We start from the raw sequence: 23134 nt of genomic DNA, 5'->3' as shown, positions 1-23134 counted from the left end.
GATTTCCTGACCTCGTGATCTGCCCGCCTCGGCCTCCTAAAGTGCTGGGATTACAGGCGTGAGCCACCGTGCCTGGCCATGATTTTCTTATTGTTTGTTCATATTAAAAGGATCATTTTTAGATTGTTGAGACAGAGAAGGCATTAAATAATGTGACAATTTTCATTAGTTACATCCATCTTCATGATCCTGCCATTTAAATTTTTGTTTCCCAGATGTTTTTATCTGAACAGCCCTTTAAACCTCAGAAGTCAAGCTGTGAACTCGTAGCCACAGCCACAGCCACATCTCTGCCTGGGGTCTGCCCCTGCTCCCAGGGATGGGGGCCAGTGCCTCTCGCCGGGGCATCTGCAGCAGCAGCAGCTTCCAGACAGCAGTCAGAGCACACACGTGCTGGGAGGCAGCACCAAGGACAGTCCCTGCACCACCGATGAAGCCTCCCAGAGCCAGGAACTGCAGCCCCAAAGCATTCATAACCCCAGTCTCTCCTCGATGTGCAGTGAGGCAAGTATACCCCCTCTGAAGGGCCAGACGAAACTGAGAAGTGACCCTGACAAAATAAACTCAAGAGGTTTCTGTTTGAAAAGGACATGTCACTTTCCCCCACAAATCTGATATTTAACATCTGTGAAGGTAAATAGGAAAAAAAAATTAATAAAACAAAAAAGCAACTAAAAAGTTCCTTCCTTTTGAGCCACACAGAGATCCAAGAAAGAGCTCCTCAGAGCTCGTGGAGCATTTCCTCCGGGGACGTTGGCACCAGGGACAACATGCACCTTCCCTCAGAGGACCCTGTCTGAACACCTCCTGTCTTCGCTGTGGCCCATGAGAGGGGCACACCATGTCCCCAAAACCTCCTCTCCACTTCAGTACTACCGGGGGCTAGGACCACACACACCATGTACCTGGGTGCCACAGCCCTCAGGAGCCCTGGACAGGTGGTGTGGACTTTACAGGCCAATCCACGAGCCACTCCCTTATCAGGATCACAGCTCAAAACTTCTGCTCACTAGATACAAATTTTAACCAGCATACACTCAGTAAAAACTCAGAGAAAGGTGCTTCTAGCTCCAGGACAGCCCACGAGCCTTCCCATGAGAACTAGACACTTTTCTGCTGCTATACCTTCAGGTGAGAAATCTCTCCACCCACAGAAAGGAAAACACCTGATATATAGCAGAACATTTAAAGAAGATTCTGTTCTAACAAGGCAAATAAAATATCACAGCAAAAGGAACAATCAAAATGTAATGCAACAAAAGCTTATTTTTTAAATTCAGTAACGCTCCCCTGGCTTTGGTAAAACAAGAAAACCAGAGGTGTCAGCCCGTATGTCTTCCCACCCCCTCGAGTTCAATAAAAAAGAGTCTTACCTGCTGTTACTTTATTTAGAGTCACTAAGGAACTGAGGACCTTGTTAAAATTCTGCCCCTGATACAAATCATTTGCATCAAACGTCTGAAAGGAAAAATTAAACAAGCAAAATTAGTAGAGTCTTATGTTGGGTGCAGGAAGAACTAAGTTCTCCCAGCAACGCGACGATGCTCAGCCTGAAATCCTAAGGAGACCGCACAACCTGCGACAGGGAGACCAGCACGCTCAGTCTCTCAGTCCAGAGGTAAGAGTCCAATCAAAATTCTCTTACTTAGGTGCAGGGTCCCCCCTCGGCATTAGGCCAATTCCCTACCCAACACCCGCCCCTGCCCCTCTGGAGTGTGAGCTCATTCACGGGGGCGGGCTGCTGGCATTCAGCAAGCAAGCAGCGGTGCTTGCGCAATCCTCCTCTCCTTAGATTAACACAGAGGCCCCAGGCGAGGCGTGCTACAGATGTTCTTTCCTAGTCACAGAAAATAAGGGAAAATGACAGTCGATTCCAAAGCTAACAGCAGCAAAAGGAAATGCGGACATCAGAGAGCAGAGTGCATATGAGGGTAAAAGGAGGAAAGACAGGAGAAGCAGATCCCAGATAGGAAAGGGGTAGAGACAAACGAACACCACCACCCTCAGAGCTCTGAGGCCAGAACCAGGCAAGCCCACAACTGCATCCCCTCCAATCCAGGGCTATCTAGAGCGCTGGGACCATGATGGAGCTGGTCACACTGCCACTGGCAGGCACTTCCGACCACCCATCCTGGAGCTTGGAAAGGTAAAGCACATTGGTTTGCCTAGGTATGTGGCAACTAGAGTCTAGAACGCGTGTGCACACACACAGAGCTCTCATCTCAGATACTGCCCAAAGACTACATATGGCTTCTGATCACCAAATAACCTCAAGCAAAGATAAACAGTCAAATCATCCACAACTATGTTCCAGAAAAATTAAGAAAAAATTTCTTTCAGAGGTGCAGATAACAGAAAGATATATTTAAAAAGCAAAACATGTACCCTGTTGCCATATGTTCTAACTGAGATTACCGGAAGTGAGCATCAGTGGACAAGGGCCCCACCTTCTCTCCCGGGCTGTCCTCTCCTCCTGTCAGTCCTGCCCTCTCCCCACACCTCTAGCAGACCCTGCCAGAAGCCCCACTTCTTCCTCTTCCTGCCTTCGGTCCCCTCCCTTTCCTGGCTAATCCTTATTCATCTTGCTTCCTGACACAGCCCTGCCTTGACAGCCTTGCTGCCCCCACCACACCCAGTCAGGTCCCCAGCCAGGCTCCCCCAGAACGTGTGTCATGATAGTTTGATGGTGGACGTCTACAGGCCTCCCTAGACTAAAAAAGCTGCAGTGGCAGATTGTGCATCTCCCAACACCCAGCACAGGGGCTGGTGCACAGTGAAAAGGCATCCGAATGGAGACGGGCACCAGCATCCAACCAGCCACCCACCCTGCAGGCGCCGCATGCGGCTGTAATGAAGCTCACACCAGGAGAAGCTAAGAAAAGTGACACCAAATGTGAAAAAGTCCTGCTGTATTATTCAAAATTCATCTGCAGCTAAAGGCCTTCTGTCTATAATTTTTCAAATAAGTAAAGATAGTCATGAGATGTTTAAACATAAAAAAAGAAAAACCAGACTTTGAAAAACTACCTCAAGAGAAAAACCCACCAAATTAATAAGAGAGTCAAGAAAGGAGCTGAAAACCAGGTCACTTTCTTAAAGTTCACAAGGAAATATCAAATGGAACCACAAAACATAAAAGGAAAGCTGTGAACACATCTAAGCATTCTATGTGCTTACCGATGCCATTTCTAACAAAAAGCACAAAATATAACTGATTTCATGAAGCTAAATCCTTCCTTTAAAAAACAGTCCTTAGAAGAGATAGTCTTTAGAACCATCTTTAATACAGAATACATTTGTTGTAATATTTATTATTTAAGAAGAAATCCCAACTCCAATGAGAGCAGCATCTAGGCTGACATAACCATCTATAACAAATACGGGTTAAGCTGCATTTTTCAAAAGGAATTAAATAGGCCTCAGCTTCCTTATATGCAAAACATAAAATTTCTCTTCATCATAACATTTTTAAATAGGAGATCTGAATGTCTTTCAGCTCTACAGATCTAATCTTAGAGCTTGGAAAATTCAAGTCATTTTTTATTTTGTCAATTTTGTATACTACAAAAAGAAATACATATATAAATTTCTACTAACCTTCATAGTGGCAAGGCAGCAAGTCACAAAACCCAGAACAACAGGATGTGAAAAATGTGAAGTTTCCTGTTATTCCAGAACTATATATCTTTCTTACTTGGATACCCAGGAAGCATCTGATTGGCTGAAACTGCCCACCAATGGGCTTCAACATGACATCAGAGTTTAAGTGAATACACACACCACACTTCTCAACAGGAAGCTAGACAATGAGATGAGGCAAATCCTTACCCCTGAGGGGGAAAATGCACATTCTCAGCCAATAGAATGTTTCGATTGAAGTGCTTCTCTAGAGAAAGATAACAGACTATTTCCTAAAATAGAAATCTATTCAACAAAAAACAGAAACAGAAAAATCTGAGTACAGAGAAATTTTGTACTATGAGAATAAGAGGGAAGTCTCAGAACTTTTCTAGAAATCTCTCTGCAAAAAGTAAATCAGTGTGTATAATAAGAATTACCATGACATTTAGCACACTAAATTGTTCCCTAGGGTTATTAAAACAAGTGTCTTAGACAGGATTCATTCATTCCCCACCACGACTTGCTGGGTGCTTTAGGAGTATTTCCACTCTTGCCAAGGGCAAGGAGCAGCAGGAGGGAAGGAAGTACAAACCATATTCCATTGTCTCCAGGCCTCCTTTCGGAAGCCTCAGCCTCAGGAGCAGCAATTCTCAGCAGGAGCTGCATGTTAAGACCTCCTGGGGGGCTGTAAAAGGGCAGGATACTCCAGCAGTGTTCTGGAGTCCAGAGACTCAAATCAAAATGCCAACCCTCTCCAAGTGACTCCAACACACAGCCAAGGGTGAGAAGCGCTCCTGGTGAGGTAAGGAAGGTCATTAGGAATCCTGCCCAGCTAAAGGCTCAACGCCAGCACAGGCACACTTCCTGCCACCTGCACCACCCCACACAGGCACCATGCTGGGGAAGAGGGTGGCTGCACAGACACACTTCGCCCCATAATATGCTTTAGGATCCATCCATTTGGAAAAGCATATTTCAAACGCTCACCCTTACTTTTACATTTATTGAATTAAATGTGCAGTAGAATGATCCGATATTCCCAAAATGAAATCATCCTACCAGTTTTCCACCAGAAAACATTAAAATTCCTTAGCTTATTTTTGATATTTTACTCTCAATAGAAACTACATAATCAAGTACAATACCAAATCCGGGATAAAAGAAGCCCAGAGTATTCAAACAAGGGTAGAAAAATACCCTCTTAAAAGGGGAGGAGGGAGGGGAGTTCCCATGGTCTAACACCAAACCGCACAACACAATGAGGCACGTTGTGGGAAGGACGGGGTGGCGCTGGAACAAGGAAGAGGGCTGAGTCTACGGAGTGGAGCCTCCCTGACCACCTGCTTGCTACAGCCCTGCACTGGGCCCCTCAGACCTCAGACTTCTCATCCTCCCCAGGGAAAGGGGAACACGCTTGAGGACAGGAAGCAGCAACTGGAATGCCCCACACTTTCAAAAAGAAAAAGGCACACCAAATCTCGCTTATCAAAACAGACCTACAGATAACTCCATTCTGCCAAGGAAACTCTTACTTTTAAAAATGCAAAATAACCACAAGAAAAAGCCCACTGAACAGAGAGAAGAATCATCTACATTACTCACAGGTCAACCCTCTCATTTAGAGATAAAAATGAAGCCCCAAAGTACAATGACTTTCTCAACTCTATGCTCATAGAGTATGTTTGTTGGACCTCATTTCTCTCACAATGCTTTCCAGAAATTGCTTCTTAGGAAGCTGAATTGTAGCTGGCACTGTTTAGGAAAATTATCTTGCCCTCTGTGAAATACACAGGCCATATATAAAGCAATTTGGGCATAAAATAGAACGGCTAGAAGGTGCTAAACTATACAGACCGTAGAAGAAAATAGTGAGACACAGAGAAACTATCTGAGGAAGATTTCTGCAATCGCAGGTCGGAGAACCTCAGCCACAGGGACAAGGGGGATGAGGGGGATTTGGACAAACACTGGGGAGAGACTGGAAGGAGCCGACAAGCCTGGGGATCAAGTTCTAGGTCCAGAAGACAATGGCATGGAGGATGACCAAGGGCATGGTTTTTTAATTGAAGGCCGAACTTCATTAATATTTAAGACTGAGGGAAATCCCCCTGAGCCAAAGAAACAAATGTCTTCAGTATCTCATCCCCATTGTCTTTACCATGTCTTCACTGAACAAGCAGCTTCTGGGCACCTATAAAAGCCAGACGTTAAGTCCATCCACAATTCTGGGCCATGGAAAACAAGACTGTTTCGGATCAAGAGACCCCAGATGCCATGAGGGGCCCTGCACTGGACTGTTTTGGATAAACCATCTACAAGGTGTACTTGGGAACACCTGTGGAAATGTAAACACAGACTATGTATCAGATGGTGTTGAGACATCACTGCCAACCTCGTCATGTATGACAGACATTACAGTTTTGGCTATGTTGGAACATGGCGTTAATTTTGGAAAGGTCATTTTGAAGGATTTAGGGGCATAATGTCATGATGAATATAACCCAGGTTAAAATGTGTCAGCATATTCAAAAACACAAAGTTAAGTTTTTTGAAAAAGTTGGGCTTTCAGGATAGAAAGCAGATGTAGGAGGCTGTGGTCTTCCAGCTCAGTGGGAATGCAGAGAGGGAATGGGGCCACAGGGCAGGGGCAGTGCAGGGTGAGGAGCAGTCAAGTCTGGAAAGGTACACAGGACTTGGCCAGGTGAGGGGAGGGTGTTCCAGGCAAGGGAGGAAGCAACAGAAGGTATGGGGAGCTGCTAAGGCTTTTCTTCCAGCTACTGACATTTCTCAGACAAAAAGATGGCTCCAACACCATGGCAGTTCCCTCTGCAGACAGGGATCAGGCACAGATGAGCCAAGGCCACAGTGCTGCAGTAGCTGCTCATCCACGGTCCCAGGGGACTCCTCATTCCTAATCCAGTGCTCTTTCCTGAATGCACACACCTCCCAGTCCCACTGTACAAGAAGTGGCCACATGTCTGCACACCCATGCACTGCAAACACAGCACACGGATGACTTCTACACCTCTACGGCTATCAATGTCAAGCAGGTGCCATCCTTCCACAGATCTCCATCAACAAGATTCCAACTCACACCCCCGGGAGATCACCTGACTCCATCCAGAAGCCACAGTCTTGAAGCAGTTGCTTCTACCACAAACTCTTGCCCTAGCACACACCGAATGACCAACTTCACCTTTCAGTCATGAGAGCCCGAACTGTCCTCACTACCCCAAGACTCACAGCAGGATTACAGACACCAACACAAAAGAGGAGGACAGCCTCCCCGGCCTGCTCTGGGAGCTCGCTTGAGATTCTGGGGAGCTGTGCTGGCACCCTGACTGTCCTGCCTCTCCCTCACCTGAATTCTCAGGCCATGGATGCACAACTGTCACTCCCCACACTGTCCACACAACAATGAACAGCCTAGCACCATTTCACACTGTAACCTCTAGCGGTAATCATGGCCAGCTTAAGGCCATTTTTAATATAGTATGGACAATGCATAATCACAAAATCAAACAGCACTGCCTGTGAAGGTGAGTATCAGGAACATGAGCCTCGACAGCAGAGCAGGCCTGGCCAGGGGGGCTCGTGCAGGGCAGAGAGAAACCACACAGACCTTAGAGCAGCAGGAAGGGGTGCTGACCCAACACGCCGCCAACACCCTTCCTCCTGAAGGCCCTGGCTGCGTAGACTGGGCCTACCAGCAACTGGAGGCAAAGAAATTTAAGTCTCAGACTCGGTGCAGGGGGTCCTGCCTCTCCCATGTGGAAGGGGCATCTTGACCACCAGGTATGCAGCAGGCCCCCCAGGTGCACTCTGACTCCGGCACACAGTGGAGGCAGCAGCCCACAGGCCACCCACGCACAGTTCTTGTCTAGGTCCTGGGCACCCACTGTGGGATCTCCTCCAGACTCCCTCCACTTCTACAGACTGAAAATGGCGCGCCCTTAGGCCTGCAACCTGTGGGAATGAACTTTGATCGACAGTATGCCATTCCCCTTGAATCAAAGGAAGGACTGCTATAATCTTCCTAAAGTAGCACAGCAATTTTTCTTTCAAGGCATCGCTAAATTCAAGGCAGGGCACAGGCAGTCCACTAGTAACAATGTCCTGAGTGACTGTAACACTCAACACCCATGAGGAACTCTCAAACCAGTTTTTCTCACAAGCATATACATCCTATTCCTCAGTTTAGGGGAAAACCTAGATTTATATAATCCACAGAGGGCGTTAAAATTACCTTCACAGACAAAAGAATGCATCAATAACCCAGCTAATACCAACAGATACTAATGAAGACTTAGCTGTTTTCATTTGGGCTGGTTTTTGTTTTTAATAACACTGGCCGGTCTTGGCTATCATCTTACATGAGATACAGTTTGACAACAAACTTGATGGGGAAAAAAGCGGGGGGGGTCGGGGGGGTTAACACAAGGAAGACACAGAAGACACCATAAGGTCTAACGCCCACAGGATGACAGTAGTCCATGCAGGACACTCATGCAGTTCACTGGCCATCCAGATCACTGCTGAGAGAAAAAGGGAGCACTGTTAGAAATTCACCTGGGACCAGGGACACAAAGCAAGACCATCCCAGACAAACATGGACATGTGGCCACTCGGTACCCAAGAGGGGGCATCCATCCCTAAACAGCTGGCACCTGCAGGGTGGACAAGTCTCCACACAGCTGTGGGTGTCCCATTCCTCACCTGGGAAGGGAGAGAAGCTGAATCAGTTAACCTCTAAAGTCACTTCCAGTTGTAAAACTCAAGGATTCCTCTGACACAGTGTATTGTTTAAAAAAAAAAAAAGGAAGGACCATGGTCAAGAGAGCTGGCTGAACAGAAAACGAGAGAAGGGTGAAGGTGAGCGGTGAGGAATTCAGCAGCTGGGTACAGGACAACAAGAGAAAAAAAATGAGTTAAGGAGAGTGCACATTCATTCCTTTGTACTGCAACTGCATCTCCCACACTTGGTTCCAGAGAAAGGAGGCACGGGTTGGAGATGACCAGGAGAAAAATGAAGGACGCAGCAGGGTGGGCACTGGGCTCTCCCCAGAGAGGCCGTAGCCCAAGGCTGGTCAGGACCCCTCCCATCTAGGGGCCGAGAGAGGTGATGTCCACAGACACAAAAAGATGGCAGGGAAAAGTCACCCTGGGTGTTGAGGAGGAGGAGTCATCGAGTAGTCCACGATGGCAGAAAGCAAGCACCTGTAACATGAGTCAGAAAGGGCTTCACAGAGAGGGTGACAACTGTATGTGCTCCCAATGGAGGTACAGACTTTGGAGCAGAAAAAAGGAAGAGGGGTGAGCTCATGCAAATGTGGACCTAAGGCCACCATCTGTAACAGGCATATCAGAAGGTCACTGTCTGGTGTCCCTTCCCCACTGCCGTCCAGTCTCTAGGCCCAGGCTGATTGTTCCTGGGCACCCAGCACTCCGACTCCTAACCCCACAGAAGAAACTGAAGCCAAAGGTGCTGGAACCAGTCATCAAAGGCTCTACAATCTGGCCCAGACTCAACTTCCAGCCTTAATTTTTGCCATGCCTCCAAAGGAATTCTATTTTAGCATATTCCTCATTTTATGGTTACACCAAAGCAGCCACATTTATTATTAAGTTTAGTTCCTGAACACCTGACAAAAGGAGGACTCATTTGGATGTGAGGAAGATGGGGCTCGGCTGGTCACCAGCAACCATCTGGCAGGCTAAGGCACTTAGGGTAACCCTGCATGTATGCACAGGCAACATCAGGGAGCTTATAGTCGCCTGTGCTCCCAAATATGAAAACCTCTGACCAGAGGCAACTATTAGCAGAAATATCCACAGTGGTTTCCAGGACAGCTTCAATCAAAGAGTATTATTGTAAAATAAAAAGGCTTCAGCAGGCAAAAGTTCTAAGAACTGATGTTGACCCAAACTTAAGTTTTCACATTCAGTACATTATGTTCCAACTTCCTCCACCTCTCTAACCCAGGCTCACTGCAGCAGACAGTATGGCTGCTTTCATTCACTCCCCCTGCCCTTCGAGGAGGAGTCTACATTCAGCCCAGTGATGCCCATCAGCTTCCTACAGGCAGCGGCAGGCCTGGCCACATGACTTTCTCTGGCCAATGAGATATTGAGAGGTGAAGCCAGCTGGGCTTCTGGGTCAGGTGGGGACTTGGAGAACTTTTCTGTCTAGCTAAAGAATTGTAAACACACCAATCAGCACTCTGTGTCTAGCTAAAGGTTTGTAAACGCACCAATCAGCACTCTGTAAAAACGAACCAATCAGCACTCTGTGTCTAGCTAAAGGTTTGTAAACGCACCAATCAGCACTCTGTAAAAATGCACCAATCAGAGCTCTGTGTCTAGCTAAAGGTTTGTAAACGCACCAATCAGCACTCTGTAGAAATGGACCAATTAGCACTCTGTAAAAAATGGACCAATCAGCAGGACGTGGGCAGGGCCAAATAAGGGAATAACAGCTGGCCACCCGAGCCAGCAGCAGCAACCCACTCAGGTCCCCTTCCACACTGTGGAAGCTTTGTTCTTTCGCTCTTCACAATAAATCTTGCTGCTGCTCACTCTTTGGGTCCGCACTACCTTTATGAGCTGTAACACTCACCACGAGGGTCTGCAGCTTCATTCCTGAAGTCAGCAAGACCATGAACCCACCAGGAGGAACAAACAACTCCAGACACGCCACCTTTAAGAGCTGTAACACCCACCGTGAAGGTGTGCAGCTTCACTCCTAAAGTCAGCGAGACCACAAACCCACCAGAAGGAAGAAACTCTGCACACATCTGAAGGAACAAACTCAGGACACACCATCTTTAAGAACTGTCCGCGGCTTCATTCTTGAAGTCAGCGAGACCAAGAACCCACCAGAAGGAACCAATTCTGGACACATTTTGGCGACCCAGATGGGACTATCACCAAGCAGTGAGTATCATCAGACCCCTTTTGCTTGCTATTCTGTCCTATTTTTCCTTAGAATTCGGGGACTAAATACCAGGCACCTGTCAGCCAGTTAAAAACAACTAGTGTGGATGCCAGACTAAAGACACTGGTGTCAGGCTTTCTGGGAAAGGGCTAACAACCCCCAACTCTTCAGAGTTGGGAGCAGTGGTTTGCCTGGAACCAGCTTCCACTTTTCCTGTACTTCCAGGCTGAGCCGAGGGTCAACAGAGAGGAAAGCCATTCAACTCTGGGGTCCGACAACAAGCTGGTTGACCCTGTGGCCATGAGCAGAACTCTCAAAGTCATGTTGCCCAAGCGAGACTCACCCATCTATCCTATCTATCCTGACCCTTGCCTCCTGGGTCCTAATGCCTGTCAGACAAACTTCCTCTCGCCTCTCTTCTCTGAGGCTAGTCCCGCTTCTAAAAACCACTCCCTGTCTCTAGTGCTTTTCTAGTTTCTCCTACAAGAATGATTTCTAGTGTAAACTTCAGGACTCTGTGCCCTTCTTTAGGCACCTGGGCTCACCAATCAGAAAGACATAATTTTTGCCAAAAGCCCTGTTGTAGGGGGTACTATCTAGAATTTTAGCACCCCTGTTAGACAAGCAGGCCTAACAAAAGCTATTCCTGAAGCTAGGATATGGGGAGCCTCAGAAATTGTATCCTTCCTATTCATATAAGTGAGGACAAAAGGCATCACTCTTCCAACTCTGGAAATCCCTTCCCTCCCTCAGGCTATGGCTCTCCACTTCATTTTGGGTGCACAACATCTTCATAGGAGGTGAGTAAAGTCCCAATACTAACAGAAGAATGCTTAGGACTCTAACAGGTTTTCGAGAATGCGTCAGTAAGGGCCACTAAATCCAATTTTTCTCGGTCCTCTTTGTGGTCTAAGAGTACAGGCAAGGGTGCAGGTTTTCGAGAATGCATCAGTAAGGGCCACTAAATCCAACCTTCCTCGGTCGTCCTTGTGGTCTAGAAGGGAAACTAGTGTTTCTGCTGCTGTGTCAGTGAGCACAATTATTCCAATCAGCAGGGTCCAGGGACCGTTGCAGGTTATTGGGCACGGGGAGAAAAACCAAAACTGTGGGTGGTTTTGTCTTTCAGATGTGAAACACTCAGGCATCAACACTCACCCTTGAAATGCATCCTAAGCCATTGGGACCAATTTGACCCACAAGCCCTGAAAAAGAGGCAGCTCATTTTTTTCTGCACTATGGCTTGGCCCCAGTATTCTCTAATGGGGAAAAATGGCCACCTGAGGGAAGTATAAATTACAATACTATCCTGCAGCTTGACCTTTTCTGTAAGAGGGAAGGCAAATGGATTGAAATACTTTATGTCCAAGCTTTCTTTTCATTGAAGGAGAATATGCAAGGCTTGCAATTTACATCCCACAGGAGGACCTCTCAGCTTACCCCCATATCCTAGCCTCCCTATAGCTCCCCTTCCTATTAATGATAAGCCTCCTCTAATCTCCCCCGCCCAGAAGGAAATAAGCAAAGAAATCTCCAAGGGACCACAAAAACCCCCGGGCTATCGGTTATGTCCCCTTCAAGCTGTAGGGGGAGGGGAATTTGGCCCAACGTGGGTACATGTCCCCTTCTCCCTCTCTGATTTAAAGCAGATACAGGCAGGCCTGGGGAAGTTTTCAGATGATTCTGATAGGTACATAGATTTCCTACAGGGTCTAGGGCAAACCTTCTATCTCACTTGGAGAGATGTCATGCTATTGCTAGACCAAACCCTGGTCTTTAATGAAAAGAATGCGGCTCTAGCTGCAGCCCAAGAGTTTGGAGATACCTGGTATCTTAGTCAAGCAAATGACAGAATGACAGCCGAAGAAAGGGACAAATTCCCTACCAGTCAGCAAGCCACCCCCAGTAAGGATCCCCACTGGGACCTCGACTCAGATCATGGGGACTGGGGTCGTAAACATCTGTTGACCTGTGTAAGGAGAGTTAGGAAAAAGCCCATTAATTATTCAATGAAGTCTAGCGTAACTCAAGGAAAGGAAGAAAATCCTTCTGCCTTCCTCGAGCGGCTACGGGAGGCCTTAAGAAAATACTCTACCCTGTCACCTGACTCCCTAGAGGGTCAATTGATCCTAAAAGATAAGTTTATTACCCAATCAGCCACAGATATCAGGAGAAACCTCCAAAAGCGAGCCCTGGGCCCTGAACAAAATCTGGAGGCATTACTAAACCCGGCAACCTCAGTGTCCTATAATAGGGACGAAGAGGAACAGGCCCAAAAGGAAAAGTGAGATCAGAGAAAGGCCGCAGCCTTAGTCACGGCCCTCAGACAGACAAACCTTGGTGGTTCCGAGAGGACAGAAAATGGAACATGCCAGTCACTTGGTAGGACCTGTTATCAGTGTGGTTTACAAGGACACTTTAAAAAAGACGGTCCAACGAGAAGCCACCCCCTCATCCATGTCCATTATGCCAAGGCAATCACTGGAAGGTGCACTGCCCCAGAGTACAATGGTTCTCTGGGCCAGAAGCCCCCAACCAGATGATCCAACAACAGGACTGATGGTGCCCGGGGCAAACGCCAGCTCTTGTCATCACCCTCACTGAGCCCCGGGTACGTTTAACCATTGAGGGCCAGGAAACTGACTTCCTCCTGGACACTGGCGCAGCCTTCTCAGTGTTAATCTCCTGTCCTGGACGACTATCCTCAAGGTCTGTTACCATCAGAAGAATCCTGGGGCAGCCTGTAACCAGGTATTTCTCCCACTGCCTCAGTTGTAATTGGGAGACTTTGCTCTTTTCACATGCCTTTCTTGTTATGCCTGAAAGTCCCACACCCTTATTAGAGAGGAATATATTAGCCAAAGCTGGAGCCATTATCTACATGAATATGAGGAATAAGTTACCCATTTGTTGTCCCCTACTTGAGGAGGGAATCAACCCTGAAGTCTGGGCATTGGAAGGACAATCTGGAAGGGCAAAAAATGCCCACCCAGTCCAAATCAGGTTAAAAGATCTCACCACTTTTCCTTATCAAAGGCAATATCCCCTAAGGCCTGAAGCTCATAAAGGATTACAGGATATTGTTAAACATTTAAAAGCTCAAGGCTTAGTAAGGAAATGCAGCAGTCCCTGCAACACCTCAACTCTAGGAGTACCAAAACCCAATGGTCAGTGGAGACTAGTGCAAGATCTTAAATTCATCAATGAGGCAGTAATTCCTCTATATCCAGTCGTACCCAACCCCTATACCCTGCTCTCTCAAATACCAGAGGAAGCAGAATGGTTCACCGTTCTGGACGATGCCACCTTCTGTATTCCCCTGCACTCTGACTCCCAGTTTCTCTTTGCTTTTGAGGATCCCACAGAGCACACGTCCCAACTTACGTGGACAGTCTTGCCCCAGGGGTTTAGGGATAACCCTCATCTGTTTGGTCAGGCACTGGTCCAAGATCTAGGCCACTTCTCAAGTCCAGGCACTCTGGTCCTTCAGTATGTGGATGATTTACTTTGGGCTATCAGTTCGGAAGCCTCATGTCAGTGGGCTACTCTAGATTTCCTGAACTTTCTAGCTAATCAAGGGTACAAGGCATCTAGGTTGAAGGCCCACCTTTGCCTATAGCAGGTCAAATATCTAGGCCTAATCTTAGCCAGAGGGACCAGGGCCCTCAGCAAGGAATGAATACAGCCTATACTGGCTTATCCTCACCCTAAGACATTAAAACAGTTGCTGGGGTTCCTTGGAATCACCGGCTTTTGCCGACTATGGATCGCCGGATACAGCGAGATAGCCAGGCCCCTCTACACTCTAATCAAGAAGACCCAGAAGGCAAATACTCATCTAGCAGAATGGGAACCAGGGGCAGAAACAGCCTTCAAAACCTTAAAGCAGGCCCTAGTACAAGCTCCAGATTTAAGCCTTCCCACAGGACAAAACTTCTCTTTATACATTACAGAGAGAGCAGGAATAGCCCTTAGAGTCCTTACTCAGACTTGTGGGACAACCCCACAACCAGTGGCATACCTAAGTAAGGAAACTGATGTAGTAGCAAAAGGCTGGCCTCAGTGTTTAAGGGTAGTTGCAGCAGTGGCCGTCTTAGTGTCAGAAGCTATCAAAATAATACAAGGAAAGGATCTCACTGTCTGGACTACTCATGATGTAAATGGTACACTAGGTGCCAATGGAAGTTTATGGCTATCAGACAACCGCCTACTTAGATACCAGGCGCTACTCCTTGAGGGACCAGTGCTTCAAATATGTACGTGCGTGGCCCTCAACCCTGCCACTTTTCTCCCAGATGATGGGGAACCAGTTGAGCATGACTGCCAACAAATTACAGTCCAGACTTATGCCGCCCGAGATGATCTCTTAGAAGTCTCCTTAGCTAATCCTGACCTTAACCTATATACCGATTGAAGTTCATTTGTGGAGAATGGGATACGAAGGGCAGGTTATGCCATAGTTAGTGATGTAACCATGCTTGAAAGTAAGCCTCTTCCCCTAGGGACCAGCACCCAGTTAGCAGAACTAGTGGCACTTAACCGAGCCTTAGAATTGCGAAAGGAAAAAATAAATGTGTATATGGATAGCAAGTATACTTATCTAATCCTACATGCCCATGCTGCAATATGGAAAGAAAGGGAGTTCCTAGCCTCTGAGGGAACCCCCATTAAATACCACAAGGTAATTATGCGGTCATTGCACGCAGTGCAAAAACCCAAGGAGGTGGCAGTCTTACACTGCCAAAGCCATCAGAAAGGTGAAGGAGAAAAGGCAGAAGGAAACCATCGGGCAGATGCTGAGGCCAAAATTGCTGCCAGGCGGAATCTCCCATTAGAAATACCTACAGAAGGACCCTTGGTATGGAACAACCCCCTCCAAGAGATTAAGCCCCAGTATTCCCCGACTGAAACAGAATGGGGACTTTCACGGGGGCATAGTTTTCTCCCCTCAGGGTGGTTAACGACAAAAGGAGGAAAGCTACTTATACCCACAGCCAGCCAGTGGAAAAGACTTAAAACCCTCCAACAAACTTTTCATATGGGTATTGAAAACACTCATCAAATGGCCAAATCCCTATTTACAGGGCCAAATTTCCTTCAGACCATCTGACAGGTAGTCAAAGCCTGTGAGGTGTGCCAAAGGAATAATCCCTTTGTCCATCATAAGGCCCCTCTGGGGGGAACAAACAATAGGTCACTATCCTGGAGAGGACTGGCAGTTAGACTTCACCCATATGCCTAAGTCAGAGATTTCAATACTTGTTGGTGTATGTTGGTACCTCTACAAATTGGGTAAAGGCTTTCCCCTGCAAGACAGAGAAGGCTCAGGAAGTGATTAAAGTCCTAATTCATGAAATAATTCCTAGATTTGGGCTTCCCCAAAGCTTACAGAGTGACAATGGTCCTGCTTTTGAAGCCGTGGTAACTCAGGGAATTTCCAGGGCGCTAGGGATAGAATATCACCTTCACTGCTCCTGGAGGCCACAATCCTCAGGGAAGGTCAAGAAGGCAAATGAAACACTCAAGAGGCACTTAAGGAAACTAACACAAGAAACTCACCTCCCATGGCCTACTCTTTTGCCCATGGCCTTGTTGAGAATCCGAAATTCTCCTCACAAAATGGGGCTCGGTCCATACGAAATGCTGTAGGGACAACCTTTTCTCACAAATGACCTCCTACTTGATCGGGAAACGGCCAACTTTGTCAAAGATATAACTTCTTTGGCAAAATATCAACAAAACCTTAAAATCCTACCTGAAGGATGTCACAGAGAAAAGGGAACAGAGTTGTTTCAACCAGGAGATCTAGTGTTGGTCAAATCTCTCCCCTCTACCTCCCCATCTATGGATTCTTTGTGGGAAGGACCATACTCGGTAATCCTCTCTACTCCCACTGCAGTTAAGGTGGCAGGAGTGGAATCTTGGATTCACCACACCGAGTTAAATTTTGGACACCCGCTGAGAAACCTGTGGGACCATCAGCTCAGGAGTCCCAAGATCAGCCAGACCAGCCTTGATACACCTGCGAACCACTGGAGGACTTGCATCTCCTATTTTGGAAGGAAACATCCCAGACTAAAAAGGCTCCTACCACTGATCCCGAAGAAAAACCCCTTCCTCCTTAAAAAAGATAAGTGAAAACCTACATAATCTTTAACACCTCTCCTTACCCCTTTAATGGAATCCTTTTACTATTTCATCATATGATTAAGCAGCATACTAACCATACTCTTTGCGATAAGGCTATATACTATAGCCCCTGCTAGGACGAAAATCCTAATCATATCAACCTTCTTTCTATCTTCCTTCCTTCTGACAGCAATTTACTCCTACCTTTAACTCAGCCTGGAATGATCTCGTCTTCCAGAGCACCCTCTTTACCTTCCTATTTACTCTTTGCCTATCTATCCCTCCTGCTTCCTTGGATACCTCATACAATCACCCCTCCCCTTCCACTAGCTCCTAAATACCTCTACAAGACTCTCAACTTAACCCACTCTCTGTTAAACCAGTCCAATCCTTCCCTCGCAAATGACTGTTGGCTTTGTATCTCTCTATCAACCTCTGCTTATGTAGCCACTCCCATTCCTGCAAAAAACTGGGTCTCTACCAACTTAACCTACCACCCTCGTTATGAAGCAAAAGACCCTTTCCAACTTCTAAATATGCAATCATTAGCCAACTTCCCCATCTCTGATAGGACCAAGAATACCCTAACAGGACGTGCAATCCAACTTTTACGTTCTTACATTTCCAACCTCACCTATTACACAAGCGATGAAAAGCCCATCGGCCCTGTAACTAGAATGCCATCTTAACTTTCCAAGCCCCTTTATACAGCCAACGCAACCTGTTATCAGACCTGCCCCGGGGCACCTACCACCCCATCAGTGTAATTACACCCTACAACTTCAAGCCCCAACTGATCATAGTAACTTCCGAGTCACCCAAACAGCTCCATTCAGATGGCTTGTCTGCTTCTCAGGGCCCCCCAAAATCATCACCTCCTCCATACTTGACAAACAGTCCAGGTTTTGTAATGGCAAACATACTCCCTGCATGACCATTCACCCCTGGACCCCTGCAGCAGCGCCCCCACCACTAGTGAATGCCTTCTCATCCCCTCTTTCAATCACTCTCTCCAATGGTTCCTAGTAGATACAAAACGGTTTTTTCTCCAATGGGAAAATAGAACATAGAGAGCCACTCAGTTTGCTCCCAACACCCCTTTCCAGCCACTCACCGGAGCTACCTTGGCAAGTACTCTAGGAGTATGGGAAAATGAAAACAACAAACTCACACAGCTTTTTAACATACACAACCAGTTCTGTCTACCCAGCCAAGATGTATTCTTATGCAGCACGTCCCCACTAACTGGACAGGCACCTGCACCTTAGTCTTTCTAAGTCCCAACATTAACATTCCCCCAGGAAATGAGACCTTATCAGTACCCCTCAAAGCTCAAGTCTGTCAGCGCAGAGCCATACAACTAATACCCCTACTTATAGGGTTAGGAATGGCTACTGCTACAGGAACCGGAATAGCCAGTTTATCTACTTCATTATCCTACTACCACACACTCTCAAAGGATTTCTCAGTTTGCAAGAAATAACAAAATCTATCCTTACTCTACAATCTCAAATAGACTCTTTGGCAGCAGTGACTCTCCAAAACCGCCGAGGCCTAGACCTCCTCACTGCTAAGAAAGGAGGACTCTGCACCTTCTTAGGGGAAGAGTGTTGTTTTCACACTAACCAGTCAGGGATAGTACGAGATGCTGCCCAGCGTTTACAGGAAAAGGCTTCTGAAATCAGACAATGCCTTTCGAACTCTTATACGAACCTCTGGAGTTGGGCAACATGGCTTCTCCCCTTTCTAGGTCCCGTGGCAGCCATCTTGCTATTACTCGCCTTCAGGCCCTGTATTTTTAACCTCGTCAAATTTGTTTCCTTTAGAATCAAGGCTATCAAGCTACAGATGGTCTTACAAACGGAACCCCAAATGAGCTCAACTAACTTCTACCAAGGACCTCTGGACAAACCTGCTGGCCCTTTCACTAGCCTAAATAGTTCTCCTCTGGAGGACACTACAACTGCAGGGCCCCTTCTTCACCCCTATCCAGCAGTAAGTAGCTAGAGCAGTCATTGCCCAATTCCCAACAGCAGTTGGAGTGTCCTATTTAGAGGGGGGATTGAGAGGTGAAGCCAGCTGGGCTTCTGGGTCAGGTGGGGACCTGGAGAACTTTTCTGTCTAGCTAAAGAATTGTAAACACACCAATCAGCACTGTGTCTAGCTAAAGGTTTGTAAACGCACCAATCAGCACTCTATAAAAACGCACCAATCGGCACTCTGTAAAAATGCACCAGTGCTCTGTCTAGCTAAAGGTTTGTAAACACACCAATCAGCACTCTATAAAAACGCACCAATCGGCACTCTGTAAAATGGACCAATCAGCAGGATGTGGGCAGGGCCAAATAAGGGAATAAAAGCTCGCCACCCGAGCCAGCAGTGGCAACCGGCTTGGGTCCCCTTCCACGCTGTGGAAGCTTTGTTCTTTCACTCTTCACAATAAATCTTGCTGCTGCTCATTCTTTGGGCCCTCACTACCTTTATGAGCTGTAACACTCACCAGGAGGGTCTGCAGCTTCATTCCTAAAGTCAGCGAGACCACGAACCCACTGGAAGAATCAACTCCGGATGCGCCACCTTTAAGAGCTGTAACACTCACTGTGAAGGTCTGCAGCTTCACTCCTGAAGTCAGCAAGACCACAAACCCACGGAAAGGAAGAAACTCCGACACATCTGAACATCTGAAGGAACAAACTCCGGACACACCATCTTTAAGAACTGTAACACTCGCCGCAAGGGTCTGCGGCTTCATTCTTGAAGTCAGCGAGACCAAGAACCCACCAGAAGGAACCAATTCCAGACACAACATGACAGAAGAGGGAGACACCAGCTCCGAGCAGAAAGAAAGCACCCTGGTTCTAAGCAGAAGCCTTGGGAGCCTTCAGGTGTTCCAGCCAACCTCCTATCCTTTTTCCTTAAATGAGAATGTTCTATCAGCCTGGATGCTGAAAAAGACACTTGGAGCAGAGAAACGCCTTATCTGCAGCTAACACATAACTGACATCATAAACCTTCAGGGCTATCAAGCGCTGAGATGTAGGAACTGTTTATTAACACGCCATCATCTAGCAGGAGGTGGCAACATGTCCATATTCCATATTTTCCCCAACAGAACTTATTCCTGAAGGAGAGGAAATGCATCCTGCAAAAACAAAAACAAAACTCATTAAGTGAAGCAGTTAGGTCACTGAGAGTAACTTTTATCATTTTAACACAACATAATAAAAGTAAGTAGCTCTTAGCTGGCTAAGACACAGAGAATTCTCCATTATTCAAAATAAGGAAGACTTATCAACACAGTAGTTACTCCATGGCAAACAAGGTTTTCCCTTTCTTCTCAAATTCTAAACGCAGTAATCACATAACTGCTAACAGCTGCTGTTTTACAGAAATCTCCAAGAAAAAAAGACACAAATGCAAGTCGGCCCTGAAGGAGCACATTCTTTCGCAAAAGCCTCTCGGCTGCCGATCCTCTCGGCTGACCCAGCACCGTGTAGGAGGAAGGCAGGCAGGGAAAGGATGGATGGCAGCGGACTCTGACAGACATGCGCTTGGCTCCGCCCTTCACCTCCGGGCACACATGCCGCTCATCCATTTCCACAGGCAACTCACTCTAAAACTCAGTGGCCCAAACAACAAGCATCTGTTATCTCAGTTTCTGCGTGTCCGCATTCAGGGCAGCTTAGCTGGGTGAATGTGGCTCTGGGTCTCAGGGGAGGTCGTTGAGATGTCAGCTGGAGCTGCGGGATTCTGGCAGCCTAAGGCCTTGCCGGGACTGAGGAGGGTGCTACCAAGACTGCTCCACAGCATGGCTGTGAGCAGGAGGCCTCAGTTCCTGAGTCCTCGGAGAATGGACGACGGACTCCACAGAGCGCATGATCCCAGGGCAGAGGCAGGAAGGAAACCAGGGTCTGCAGCTTCAGGAATCCTATGAGCCAGCCTCAGCAGCCAAGCAGGCTGTGCTCTGTTCGTAAGAAATGAGTCATCAGCCCCACCTGTACTCAAGAAAAAAGGGAACAAGGCTCCACCTACAAAAGGGAGGAGCATCGAAAAACGGGAAGACATTGCTAGAAAATCACCAGCAGATCCACCCACTGTCAGGGTGCTAGGTTTTTCTCTTCCAGCTGAGTGACCACACCTTCACACTGGATGTCAGATGTCACAGCCACTCTGCAGAGCGGACATAACTTGACGAAGAAACAGGTCACAAAAGGACACTCCAGTGTTTGGGATTCGAAAGGCTCCCCTACTGATACCCCGATATTAGTGACTTTGCCTCACCCCACTTCCAAATTCACAGGAAGTGTAGAAATTCAGGAATATCTTCCACAGAATAAAAACAGCAAAGCAAACTACATCACAAAATAGATCGTGTGATAGGTCTAATGTATAACAATGTACATTATGAAAATACTTCATATAATAAAGATCCTGTGTCAGAACCTTTCCACTACAAGCAAGTAAGCCAACTCAAATTGGCTTAAGCAAAAAAAGGAAATTATTGGTTCGCACAACAAACAAGTCAAGAATGGCAAGAGCCACAAGCCCAGAACCAGGAGGCTTTCTCCGCTCTCTTTCCTACTCTCCTGAGCATGCGCTACAGTTTCAGGAATGGTCTCCCTCATCAGGCAACAGGACCACTGGCAGCCCCAGGCCCATACCACCAGGTCAACACCTCAGATGCATCTCGCTGGACCCAGAGCCCACTACGTGAACCAATTTCACAGCCAGTGAGGCAGAACAAGGAGAGCTACCCATGGAGCCAACGATCATGGACACAGCATTCTGGCAAACCCACACATAAACATGCATTAATAATGTAGAGCACAAAAATTCACAGTCCCCCAGAGCTAAGTGACATCACTATAGCACTAGGGCCACACAAATGCAAACAAGGGGATACCAGGTAAAAGGACACACTGTGACCAGCTCTATTCCGGCCCAACTGCTTTCACACCACCCTCCCAATACCCTCACCAACAAGCACAGCAACCTTAATCAACCCCGTCAGTACTGACACCAGAGGAAAAGAATGCCTCCTGCCTCCACGGTAGCGCTGGCTGATGCACCTCTACGTAGACCCCAAAAAGACCAGGCTGGGGAATGGGGAAAGAAGTAGTCTTTTTGCTTCTCCTCACTTTCCACCATCTCAATACTGACAGAGAGGCCTCTGCAATGTGGGACTGAGCGCACACTTTCTGGGCTCACTGAAGCTTTAGTGGTCTGCATTGCCACCAGTCAGCTCGCCTCCTCCAGGGACTTGATGAGGAAGTTATTCTTGACACAAGAAATTGTTAATTTTGGCACAGCTCTGGAGTGTGGTTTGCAAAGTTTAAAAATATAATTTTGTCCTATCACTGTCAAATGGAATTTGTGATTTCAGAACAAGAGTGAAAAATGAATCTTAAATAAGTGGTGCTATTTAAGTTTAATGCAAATGGTCCATATTGTTGGGGACATATGAAAAACAGAAATCCAGCAGTATGTTTTCGCTTCCTGGCTTCCGTAGATTTTGTACTTAATCCCACCTACTCCTACACCCCAGGGATAAAATTAAAGTCTGATGACGGATGCTATCAATTACGGCACTTTCACCCAACATGCACCCAAATGATTTCACTTTAAAATGAGAATCAAATCTTATTCAATTTTGTGGATTCCACTGTATCAACACCCAAACACTAGGACAGAGAACACATCTTCAAAAAAGAAGTAACCAAGTATTTTAGGTAGTTTCCAGGAAGGGGTGGGAGGAGCAGAGCGGGGAGGCAGGAGAAGAGCATGGGAAGGCAGGCAGGGCTCATCCCACCAAGATGCTCTCTGCCTTCTGCAGACCAGGAGCAACCTCCACACAAGGCGGGGAAGCGCAGCCCCACCAGGCAGGGGAAAGGAAGGACACCTCCCTGCTTAGGACCCAGTGCTGTGCTGGCCCGCACACAGCCCGTACCTCACAGTGTAGACTGCATGCCAGTTTATCTTACAGGCGCGCGCACACACACACACACACACACACACACACACACACACAAACGAGCTCCCAAAAGACAGTGTGACAAAGCTTACAAAGACAGAACCAAAGAACCAAGATCGGAGCCCACCAGCCTGGCTTTGCCCACACCACCACACTGCCAGCCAGGAAAGGACACCAGGGACAGTGGTGTCCCACAGCGGTCATGCAGGCAGATCAGGCAGCACCTGGGGAGGAGGGGTGGTCTCAGACACAACTCACCACGCAGACACACACAGCAGCCCATACAGCCTACACGGCCCCCAGACTTCCGTCTTCGACTGCTAGGAGCACATGCCTGCAAAGAACAGCCTGGCTGTTGCCAGAAAGTGAGCACATACCACAAAGAAGGATCTGGGCAGATGCAAGACACTGGCTTGGGCTAACAGTAAGTGAAGCAGTAACATTTACAGCTATAAAGGCAATGCGCCCATTCCATTAACTTC

General features: G+C 47.3%; 1 protein-coding gene across 9 annotated transcripts in view; it reads right to left on the bottom strand.

Moving 5' to 3' along the window:
• ARHGEF7 (Rho guanine nucleotide exchange factor 7) overlaps positions 1–23134 on the bottom strand; it is a 190936-nt gene that overhangs the window by 98337 nt on the left and 69465 nt on the right. For 7 of the 9 annotated variants that reach the window (XM_030813698.1, XM_030813701.1, XM_030813702.1 and 4 more), the window contains one exon: positions 1374–1458. In XM_030813698.1, coding sequence (XP_030669558.1) covers positions 1374–1458 — 85 coding nt within the window. Of the gene's footprint in view, positions 1–1373; positions 1459–3597; positions 3663–23134 lie in introns of those variants that run through there. The other 2 variants (XM_030813703.1, XM_030813704.1) reach the window with 1 other exon arrangement.

The sequence above is a fragment of the Nomascus leucogenys genome, chromosome 5, assembly GCF_006542625.1.
Source record: "Nomascus leucogenys isolate Asia chromosome 5, Asia_NLE_v1, whole genome shotgun sequence".
Classification (NCBI taxonomy): domain Eukaryota; kingdom Metazoa; phylum Chordata; class Mammalia; order Primates; family Hylobatidae; genus Nomascus; species Nomascus leucogenys.
The sequence above is the reverse complement of the archived record's forward strand: the minus strand, read 5'-3'. Positions and strand labels throughout refer to the sequence as shown.